Genomic DNA, 11,880 nt, shown 5'->3' with positions numbered 1-11,880 from the left:
CGCCCTCTCCTCTCACCACCCCGCGCGGCGCGCGCCCGCCCACCAAACCCGAGAGCCCCACCCTCCCACGCGCGCCCGAGCACGCACAGCGCAACCCTCACGCCCGCCCGCCCTGAAGCCACCCGGCAAAAAAAAAAAAAAAAAAAAAAAACCCAAAAAAAAAAACCCCAACAAACACCAAAACAACCACCCAACGCGCCGGGCGCGTGCGCACTGCGGCCCCCGGCGGGGCGCGGCCGGCGGCGGGCGGGCGTGGCCAGGGGGGAAGGCGGCTGGGATGGGGGCGGGGCCGGCGGCGGGGTCAGGAAGGCGGTGGGGAAGCGGGCGGGCGCGGAGCCGGTGGCGGTGGGGTGGGTTTGGCTTGGAGGGGCGCTGCTGTCGGTGGGCGGCGGCACCGGCAGGGGACCGGCTATGGATGCCACCACGCTGGAGCTGGACGCGGTGAAGTTCGCGCAGCTGGCGGTGCAGCGGGACCAGAGCGGGCGCTACCAGGAAGCTGTCTTCTATTACAAGGTACGGGGGCGGCCGGTTCGCCTCAGGGCGCCGGTCTCCCCTTCCCCATCGCCGCTCTGAGGCCCTTAAGCTACCGGTCGGTTTGCGCTCCTCCCCTCAGCCCCCAGAGGGCCCGGGGAGGGAGGGGTGGCCCGCCGGGGCCCTGCTTAGCCGTGCCGGCGGGGTGAGGTGCGCTGGGCTGTCGCCGCCTCCGCCGCTGCCCTCCCCTCCCTTGGCGGGCACGTCCCGCAGACGGCAGCGCCGCTTGGCCTGCGGGGAAGACGTGGCGGTTCCAGCCGAGAAGAAGGCGGAAGGCCGGGGGTGCGTGTCGAAAGTTTATCGGTCTCCGGAGAGGCAGCCTCCTTTGGGGCAGGTTGCGAAACGCGTTTTATTTTTAGGTGGGAACAAGTAGTGCCCGTGCGCCGCTGTTGGCTGGCGGGCGTGGGGGTCGCACTGCAGCCACGGCACCTGCAAAGTGGGTACGGGCGCTTCTTCCAGCCGCTGGGGACGCGGCACCCTCGGTGCTTCTCGGGAAGGTTCGTCTCGCTAAAAACGTCTCTGCCCCGCTGGTTCTCTGCTGTCGTTCCTGGCCTCTCCCCTACCCTCGCCAGGCCTGAAAAACTGTTCAATTTTACGTTGGAGATGCAAGCGCTGGGCATTTCGGAGGACGGCAAGTGGGCATATTGCAGCTCTTGAGTGTGCAGCTGGAAACAACTCTGTTGTATAACCAGTCATCAAACAAGTAGAGAAGTACGTGGTGAAATACAAGATGCTCGGTGTAAGCTAGCTTCAGATCTCAAGCTTCCAGTGACATGTTTTTAACCACGTGTGAATATTCTTTCTATTAGGGATCTGATGTTATTATTTCAATACATCATCAGCTTGGTGTAACCAAGGGTATGATGAGGTTGATTCAGCATCTTGCTCAAGATCTATAGACTTACTGCTGGTATTTAGTCGCTTCTGTGCAACCATTATGCATTTTTCCACCGTGTAAATTGTCTCTTTTTGTTGGATTTATGTTTTTCAAAGTTACATTAAAGTTCCATATCTCACTGGCTTTAATTCTCATGTGCGAGAAGGGATTTCTTTGAAGACTATGTTTATCCTTGTTGCAGTAATCATTGCACATATTCCATTATCCTGCCAAAGTAATTCTTTCCATTAACTTGCTAAGAGCTCTGTAGTTGGCCTTTTATTTCATGAGTACTATGTGTCCTTGAAAGGTATAAAAAGCATAGTGTTATTATCACGGTGGTCTATGCATGTAAGTGTGAAAGGATAGGAAGAGGAGTATCTTTCTTTTAACCTGGTTGTTAATGTAGGGTGAGCTAAGTTTATATGTGTAAAGTGTGTTGGTATATGTAAAAGTTATAGTTACCCATAGTAATACCACACTGGGCTTACCAAGCAGTGTGTGTGTGCATGGTCTGATAGCTATGTGCAGTACTACTTATTACAGTACATTTCTTGGTGTATCTGTTAGAAATTATCAAATGCTCTTCAGAAGAAAACCATCTTTTTGTGCAAATAATCACTCTTTTATGCTTTTGTACAGTATGTGGAAAGTCTTTTTCACCTGCTGCATACGGGTGATATTCTTGCTAAGTGCAAAAATGCATCCCTGGCAGTCTTGGTGTACTTCAAGCTACACGTGACAAAGAGTGTCATCTAGACAATGTTTTCAGGACAGGGAACTCCTGGAGAGGGTACAGCAAAGGGCTACCAAGATGATTAGGGGATTGGAACACCTCTCTTATGAAGAAAGGCTGAGGGATTTGGGTCTCTTCAGTCTGGAAAAAAGAAGACTGGGGGGGACGACCTTATCAACATTTAAAAATACTTAAAGGGTGGGTGTCAGGAGGATGGGGCCAGGCTCTTTTCAGTGGTGCCTGGCAACAGGACAAGAGGTAATGGGCACAAACTTGAGCATAGGAAGCTCCATCTAAACATGAGGAGGAACTTCTTTACTTTGAGGGTGGCAGAGCCCTGGCACAGGCTGCCCAGAGAGGTGGTGGAGTCTCCGTCTCTGGAGACAGTCAAAACCCACCTGAACGCGTTCCTGTGCAACCTGCTCTACGATGACCCTGCTCTGGCAGGGGGGTTGGACTAGATGATCTCCAGAGGTCCCTTCCAACCCTACGATTCTGTGATTCTGTATGCAAAAGCTGTGCCACAGAGCAGCACGATTATGGACACTGCCATGTAATAGGAAAGCTTTGAATCGCAACTGCAGCTAAGATTTTTGGTATTCGTACAGGTGACTCTTGGCAGCCCTAAGATTAGGTATTGACTCCTGTGTCAGGTCATGCGGAAGGTGTTGGTGTTCAAACCTATTGTGATAAGGAGTGAGAGCAAGCCCAGTGGATATTGTTGAAGCGGAATTCTTCATGTATGATTTAGCCTAGATAGGTTTGGCTTTCCCAATGTTGCCTGAAGAATCACTGTCAATGTTAGATTAAACAAGGGTAGTTACAAAATAACGTTTTGTGGGTACTTTGTGCATTTTTTCAGACAGGGCAAATAAGCTCTGGCCTGTCACCAACATTCTTTTCAGCTGCTTCTAAGCAGTTCAGAGTCCACTGGTGCAATTACTAAGCATGTGGGAGAGCTTGGGTACTGAACTGGATTCTGCAAGAACTTAACCTTAAGGGTGAAGCATGGGAAATGCTTCAGACAGACCTGTCCGTATGGAGTTCCTATGGCTAGTACGTGGTGTCAGCTCCTGCTATTGTGTAACTTTGATAGACCCCTAGAGGAGGGCTGCGTGTGAAGCAGCTTCGGCTAACTTGCTAATGGGGCTCTGCAGAAATGTCAGAAGCACATTATTTGGGCACCTGGTAACTTCAGCAAAACTGGTGAAGTCTGTCGCTAAGTTTGGCTGTTGACCAGCAGTTAGCAATTCGCAAACTGCGGATCGGTAGTTAGCTTAGTGTGATTGTGGCACACTGCTCATGCCAAAGAACAGTAGTGGCATTGAAGAGTTCATAAATACTAAATCTGAATTGCATATCCATCTTGTCACTGGAAGCAGTTGGTATGCTGGCTCTGCAGCCAGCTGGTCAACTGCTTCAGTGCTTCAGAGGCTTAATTTATAAAATGCTGTTTTCATTACATCTTAAAACCAGGCAAAACAGTTGTGCTTGAAATCACAGAAGCAACATCAATTAAGCATTGGTTTTGCAGCACTCGTTTGAAAATCCACATTTGTTCTTTGCATCATGTGTAGACAATTTACCATTATGATACAGCACCTGTTTTGTCACTCTATACTTATGGTATGTCACAGAAAAATAAATACATCCTTTGAGCAGATATCTGTAGTGCACTTTTTTCCCCCCGCAAAAAAAAAAAAAAGTTGTACACTAGACCTTAAGGGTAGTTAATTGCTATATATAAATGTAACAGTACTCCTGTTTACCTTTCTGCTGCTCTAGACATTTTATGTGATGTAATATGGTGATGGATGTTGACAGGGAGTATGTGGTACTTGGTTCTGTGATGCTTGTCAGTGAAAATGTATCCTGATAACATGAACAGGCTGTATCAGGATCAGTTTTAAGCTTGGGCAAGCTAAGCAGATGTGTATGGAAGAAAACTGCTATGCTTGACAGAAATCATGGCCATAAAGCACACAAGAGACCCTCTGGCCATGGCTCTGTGCTTGCCCGATGCAGAGCAGCCTTGCTGAGCACCTTCTTTGTGGAGCAGCTCCCTAGTTACTGTTCTGCTTCCTTCATACTCAGCCTGCTACATGACTGCCTCCTCTCTTCTGCTGCTGGGAAGATGAGCACTGCCACAAAAGCGTGGAGGTTTTTCCATGCCAATAATGAGGACAAAACATGGTTTTTATCCTCATTTTTGTGAGTGACAAATTTCAATTCTCCATATGCTTCTCAGACTGTGTCAGCTCTGACTGTTTATTACAACCCTGCCAAACCTTACATGTTTTTCATAAATTTAGTGAATGGATAGCCATCTTATGCAACTGAAGGTGTTTTTTCATAATAGATCTGTGCAGTATGGAAAAAGCCTTAATGCAGATAACGTACGTGTTCCCTCCTGGAAGTATACTTTCATCAATATCCAGTGTTTTGTCTACCTACAAACATTTAAAAAACAAATTTGAGCAACTAGAAAACTTTAAATTTGTAGACGTTTCAGATTTGACAGCTTGATGTGAGTAGTACTAAAATAAAAGACGTTCTAAAACAAAATTCTATGCATTGACTTTGAAAAGCTTTTTATATTTGTTTACTTTGTTATCAGATTAAATGCAAATAACTTGTGAGTAGCTCTTTTATTTGCCTAACCTTAAATCTGTAGCTTTGAAAATAAAAGGCAGTTTGTGGCTTGTGAGCTTTACTTAACTGATTTCAGTGCATGCTTGAAAAATTTTACTTAAGATCTCCTAATTCTATGCATTGCTATACAGACAGGCCTAAGATCCTGCCTTATAGAACCTCAAAAGGGTTTTTATAGTCTTACAGGTTGTCCCATGTGTGAGAAATTGAACACGATCTCATTTATAACTTGAAACTTGTTCTTTCCAGTAGAATTGCCCTGCAGCCACTGAGCCTTTTTTCAGATGCAGAAGCTTGTTTTCATGCAACTCATGGCTACTATAGGCCCTCTGTTTATGGAAAGTAATTTTCTAGGCAGCAAACATTAACTTTGCCTCAAATTTTTCTCCCTGCAGGAAGCTGCACAAGCTTTGATTTATGCTGGGATGGCAGGGTCCAACTTGGAAAATATTCAAGAAAAAATAAATGAGTACTTGGAGAGAGTTCAAGCTCTCCATTCAGCAGGTGGGTAAGGAGCTTTCTAATTAAACCTCTGCTTAAATTAATTGAGTGGAAAGCCTTTCAGTACTGTGAAATATGTATCAATAATGTTTGCTCTGGTTTTCATTATTGCAATTTTCTTGTCCTTTGTGAAGGACCACAAATACAATGAGCACATCAGTGCTTTGAATTCTGATGTATCAGAAATGAAGCAGAGATTTACTTCCTGAGGATTTGGGTGTGGGTATAAATATTCTTAGGAACCACATTGCAGAGCAAACCTGAGAAAGTAACTAAATCTAGCAACAAAAATTGATCATGAACAAATCAAAACTTGCATCTAAGCCTCAGCTGCATGATGGATTTGAAGCAAGAAGGTTCTGGTATTTATCTAGAATTACTAACTTGGAGAGGACAAAAGAGCTCTATACTCTCATAAGGGTTTCCTTGTTTGATCCAGTTTCAGTCTTTGTGCTTAGACCAAAATCTCAAATTTTTGCACACCTGCAATTATTAGAATCATAGAATCGCTTGGCCAAAAAGGGACCTTGGGAGGTCTATAGATCAATTTCCTGCTCAGACCAGAGTAGGCATTGATTCTTGGACCTGAGCCATCTGGTCCAAGAATCGATGTCTACCCTGGTCCTGAAAACGCTTAAGGACAGAAATTCCCCAGTGCCCCTGGGCCCCTGTTCCTGGGTGCAATTGTCTTTCTAGTGGTTTATTTATATATATGTATGTTTGGATTTTCCTCTGTTTGCATTCATAGCCACTGGCACTCATTCCCTTTCTTTGCACCTCAGTGAAGAGCCTGAATCCATTTAGGTCCTCTCAAAAGCTGTCTCTCCTGCTGGCTGGACAAGCCGTGCTCCCTCAGCTTCTTCTCAGAAGGCCAAGTCCTCCAGCTCCAGCCATCATCTCTGACACGTGGATGTGATATTCCAGATACAGTTTACTGAGTGCCAAGTAGAGGGCTGTGATTTCTTCCCCCTTCTCCTGGCCATTCTCCTGCTGACATAGCCCAAGGTGCTGTTAGCCTTCATCGCTGGCTTGGGCTTGCCCGGCTGTCTCCCAGAACCCTAGGCGCTTTTCTGCACAGCTGTACCCTGCAAGGTGTTAGTCAGTCCCTGACACAGGATGTAGCATTTGTCCTGGTTGAATTTCCTGAGGTTCCTGTCAGTCCCTTACTTTAGTTTGTCTGTGTCCCTTTGAATAGCAGCTTGTCCTTGAGTGAATCAGTTTGGTGGGATCTGCAGCCTTGATGAAGGTGCACACCATCTTCTCCTTCAGGTCATTAATAAAGGTATTAAATGAGATAGACACCTAAGGAACTTGTGTGTTACCATAGGTGATGTGTTTTCACAAGTGATGCAATATTTTACATAATTAAACATCCTTGTCCATAGTGTAGTATGAAAGAGATTTTATTTACATTAATTGACAAGTGAAATATCCTGAGACTGTATCTCTGATTTGGGGGTGTTTGTGGTGCTGTTTTCTTGTCCTTGCAAAGATGTTTTTAGCAAAGTCTAGAACAACTTGGTTTCCGGCTAAGAAATAGATATTACCCATCTGATTAGAACTGCTAGTGTTTTTACGTGTCTGATGCTGTAGAAAGCTAAATACTTTCTTTTTCATTTAGTTCAGTCACAGAACACAGACCCTCTGAAGTCAAAACAACAGTTGGACTTGGAGCGTGCTCGCTTCCTAGTTACACAGGCTTTTGATGAAGATGATAAAGGCAACGCAGAAGAAGCTATAGAGTTGTACACAGAAGCAGTGGAACTCTGTTTGAAAACAGTATGTTAAGCTACAGGTTAACTTGGTGGAATTATGTGATGGTAAGAAATACTTCCACTTACACAAATGACCGACCCTTAAAGGCTGGCTTAAAAATGGAGTACCTGTATTTCTAAACACTACTTTTTAATTTTTTTTCCACTGCATTTTTAGTGGGTTTTCCAGTCTGTATGTTATGTTGCTATTCAACACTGTGAATTTTTTGGGACTTGGGATTTATGTGTTTTTCCTGAACTGGTTTATACTAAAAACTAGAAATATTCTGGAACTTTTTTCATGTTAATTTTTTCCCTGGAGCAAATGCAACACTGAAACAGAAATTAAAAACAGCTAAAACTGAAGATGACTGCTAATGTGTCAGCTGTATTACTTTGACTACATTAATGGAAGTAATTTAAGGGAAATTTTGGTGTGCAACACTTTCTGAAAACATAACGGTCTACTGATGCCAAAACTAGTAAAAATACTACTTGATTACTCAGTGCCCAACATTAAAGCTGTTAGGAGTGAATTCAGTTCACACTGAAATTAATGGTAAGGATGAATTGGCCATTACGTAAATGATGGAGAATATAATTACAGGTACTGCTTTTTTCCCTTAAGTCCAGTTGCCTTAACTAACTCATTACAGGAAGAGCTCACCATCATAATGTAACTCCACCAAGTCTGTTTTTCTTTTTCCTTTCTTTTTCCTTTTTTTTTTTTTAAACGTAAATGTATGTGGGTTGTTGGGAGGGGAATGTTACTTTTGCTACATGCTAGAGTAAAATCTTCTTTTCTCCGAATTCTGTAAACTGATTTTATGTAGGCTAACAAACCCTGGTGATACAGTGTAACCAGAGGAAGAGTTAGAACTGCTCTAGTTTTTCCACTTGAGCTGTTAGAACGGAATGTTTCCAGTCTGTCTATTACATAAAATTTACTGCAGCAGCATACTGTTTTTCCTCTGCTGTGTTCCTCCCTCTGTGTCAGTGCATGCAAATATTACTTATATTGAAATTAGTCTGACATTATCTCATATCAACTGCTTTTATCAGGTATTTCATTAGGTACAGATACTACTGAAGTTTCTTTTAATCTTGACTAGCATATTATTTTAAGATGACTGTAGGCTTTATCCCTCAGGGTGATCAAAAAGTACCTTCTTCCCAGGATGAAAGAAGACTGAAGGAACACTTCTATCTCGAAGCTTTGCTTCTGTCTTTCTCCTCAGTATATTCAGGTGGAGAGATTTATTTCTTCCTTACCCTTGAAGTACTCGGAGAGCAGCCATTCCTCCTCTTCTATGGCAGACTCCTAGATGAGTGTACTGGTGTTCCATCTCCGCTGCTTACCTTCACACATCTTTCAAAGTCTTTTCCAACCAGAAACTCCAGAGTGTAATTTATTTGCAAATTAAAATAGTTGCTTCTAGAGGGTGTTTCTAGTTTTGTTTCTTGGGGTGAAAGTAGCTTGCCTTTTGTTTCCTCAGTTGGCCTAGCAGACCTGGGAGAATTGGTCAAGGTACCATGCTAGAACCTGAAACCTGCTTGTGGGTGTCTCAGGAGAAGCCACACCTCACGTTGTGCCTCTTGCAGATTGCTTAGCTGCAGTAGTCATGCTTCTTCTGTAAGGAAAACAAAACCATAAACTGGTTGTATGAGTAAACTGTCATTGCTGACGTCCCAACTGGGAAGAGAAGTTAGCACTCTTGATAATCTGTTTTGGTGCCCTGTCACAGATTATTTTATGCCTTAGATGTGCAAGAACAAGATTTTTAACTTGCAAGCAATCTTGTTTGTTTGTATCTTATGAAAGTAAACATTCGAGTTTATTTTTTTCCTAAGTGATCATGACTGTTCTTGACTCATTGGGGAAAAAGAATTAGAACATATCTAAGCTCAGTAGTATACCTAAGATTTGGTTTTGTCTTCTTTCTGCCCATAGTGTTTTAATATGGTTAATTCTTCTAGTAGATTTTTTTGTGTATACAGTGTTGTCCTCACTGAAGAATTTGAAATATTACTTTTGTTCCATGAACATTCACTAGAACAGCAAAACTCTATTTCCTCGATTAGTATGCTTTTTATGCAGAGATTTTAAAGAATGCATTTGGTCATTTTGAAAGGGAACTGTAAAAAAAAAAAAAATAGCTAGTTACTGTTTGTTGTAATCTATAAGTGTGGAATTTGACAAATTGAGCCTATAAAACCTGTGGGGTTTTTGGATGTGTAGCTTTTTCTTTTATTTTGCACTTAAGGCTAATGAAACTTCAGAAGCAGGCCCCCAGTCAAAACTGAAACAGCTGGCTCGGCAAGCACTGGATAGGTGAGTATTGACACTGTTTGTAAAATACTTGCTGACAGGGATAAGTGCACTCTCTGAGTTGGATTCTCAGTCTAGCGTGTCTGTTCTGAACTGCAAAGAGTATGGATTTTGGGTAGACCTAGCTCCTGTCGAGTTCTCCTGGCGGATAACTGCCAGCTGCTGTACCACTGAATATAGTAGCTGTTGTGCCCAACCCTCTGGGAATCTTGGGACGTGCAGAATTAGGAAAGGACTACGCATTCATCAGTACCAATGCACTACTTCAGAGATATAAACCAGAGTACTATACTACAATTTTTGGCCTCTATAAAAGTGCTGAATTTGAGCCAGCACTTAAGTCAGGGTGTCAGCATTCCTTTGTAAGGAAGACAGTTGGAAGCTGGGAAATGCTTATCTTGACAGTTGCAATCTAATTGTATGGGTAGATCTAATAAAATGGAGTCTATATCTGAAACAAGTTATACAAGCGTAAGTTCAACGTGACTCTTCAAACCAGCTGTATGATGGCGTATAACTGACTATGTTGGGCTAAGTTTCAGTATAAGCTGGTTTTCAGCACTTCTCAGTCTGTGTTCAGAAAAACCCCTGTATTTTGCATATGTGTGCCTATTCAGCAGCTTAATGCAACAACAACAAAATATGGTCCTGAATACACAGTCTTCAAGCAGTTGAAATGCGGGGTTGTGAGAATGCTAGTGAGTTTTTACTGCTATTGTAGCTGCTAGACAAAATAAATTCTGAAGGTATGAGAGGATGCAAATCAGTTTTCTCTGTGTTTCAGTGGATTTTTTCTGAAGTTCCAGATAATAAACACTCACACAAGTTCTCCTGTTGGCATAATTTAGAGGCAACAAAAATCTAATGAGTTCTGACAAAAGTAGCTTATATATGAATTGGAAATGCTGTATTCTGATTGATTCTAGGAAAATAAATGAGTACTGGCATCAGAAATTGATTTTTCTTAGGAAAAGTGGTGTTGGTCAACTTGGGCATTTGTTCATTCCATTTAACATATATGGGAACATGAACGAAGCAAGTCAATAATTGAACCATAACTATATCTTTGTTGTAAACAAAATACATTTTTATTTGCTTTAGAGCAGAGGCACTGAAGGAATCTCTGTCAAAGTCATCTCAGAAGGAGAAGTCAACTGCAGCTAAACCAAATCAGCCAGTCAGAACATTCTTTCCATTGGGACCTGATTTTTCTTTAAATGATAAACCACAGACGATCAGAGCAGTACAAGCTAGTGAATCTCAAGGCCAGAGATACACTGCAGAGGAGATTGAAGTACTCAGGTAAGTTGAAGACAAGTTTTTCTAAAATGTTATCATTTGTGCTCAGATCCTTTGTGCATCTTACACAGTAGATTGTTTATACATCTCATCCTTCAGCTGTTTCAGAGGGTTGGAAAACCACTTCTTACAAACCCCATTGCTGGTGTTACCTACACATTAATAAATTCTTGTATTCTCTATGGTAATGTAATTAATGGCTTTTATTCACAGAGCATACTTTCTAGTTTGTATTGAGAAGAGAGTTTCTTGTAACTGAGTGCCAGGATTATTTTTCATAATGTTATTTTTGTATGTCATACATAACCCACCTGACTGAGTTCATGAAAGATCTGGCTCTGAGAAGCCAAGGTACAAAGATGTTTTTATAGATTATATAACTACTACTTCACTGGAAATTGAGGAAGCATAATATTTTGTAGGACTATGACTTCTATTACATCCAGTTCCTTTTGCTTTGGTTTTTATTATAGGTGGAATAAGCTACAAATAATCCATTTAGGCTAAATTGTAAATTTTGAAGATTATCAAATATATCTTAAAAAAAAAAAAATGCATTGTCTGATAGGTGTTTCAACCTTCCTCCTCCTCCCCATGCAATAATAAAGACTGTGACAGAGGGGATGCTCAACACTGTCCAAGATTTGATCATAAAACATTTAGACTGCTTGTTGACTTTAGGAGACTTGAATGGACTGAGGATATGGTCATGAAGATAGAAATATATGTGTGTTGGAAAAGTTGCAGAGCATTAAGAATTGGCTTATTAAAATGTCGCTTTTGATTCTTTTTCAGTGCCTGTGCAGTGAATTTTTCTGGTTTTGTGGATGGTTTGGATGGTTTTGGGTGGGGTGGTTTTTGCCGTTGTTGTTTCTAGTCTTCCTAGACAACTTCAAGTTGTTTTACGTCTTTAATAATCATTTGATTTAAAAATATTTCACATACCTTTTTCAGTTAATTCCTTGTTTGAAACTTAAATTACACTCACATTTAAATATGATTCTCATTTTTTAAAGTGTTCTGTATGCTTTATTTAAAAATGTACTAATAAACATGTGCAGTATTTTTGTTATTATTGTTTGACAGTGTTCCAAAATACTGTCCCAATTAGATGAAGTCTAAGTGTTCCTAATTGTTAATTGCTGTCAGCTTATCCTAAGACTCTCTTTAATGACAGGCTTAAGTGACCTGAGAAATTCTG

At 42.0% G+C, this 11,880-nt stretch overlaps 1 protein-coding gene across 3 annotated transcripts in view; it reads left to right on the top strand.

The window, feature by feature from the left end:
- The first annotated feature begins 328 nt into the window (after positions 1–328).
- Positions 329–11,880, top strand: part of CAPN7 (calpain 7) — a 35,910-nt gene continuing 24,358 nt past the window's right edge. The window contains exons 1-5 of one of the 3 annotated variants that reach the window (XM_063325288.1): positions 329–513; positions 5,192–5,300; positions 6,919–7,076; positions 9,316–9,383; positions 10,482–10,682. In XM_063325288.1, coding sequence (XP_063181358.1) covers positions 412–513; positions 5,192–5,300; positions 6,919–7,076; positions 9,316–9,383; positions 10,482–10,682 — 638 coding nt within the window. In that variant the 5' untranslated portion in view covers positions 329–411. Of the gene's footprint in view, positions 514–5,191; positions 5,301–6,918; positions 7,118–9,315; positions 9,384–10,481; positions 10,683–11,880 lie in introns of those variants that run through there. The other 2 variants (XM_063325286.1, XM_063325287.1) reach the window with 2 other exon arrangements.

This window comes from Chroicocephalus ridibundus, chromosome 2 (genome assembly GCF_963924245.1).
Source record: "Chroicocephalus ridibundus chromosome 2, bChrRid1.1, whole genome shotgun sequence".
NCBI lineage: Eukaryota > Metazoa > Chordata > Aves > Charadriiformes > Laridae > Chroicocephalus > Chroicocephalus ridibundus.
The sequence above is the reverse complement of the archived record's forward strand: the minus strand, read 5'-3'. Positions and strand labels throughout refer to the sequence as shown.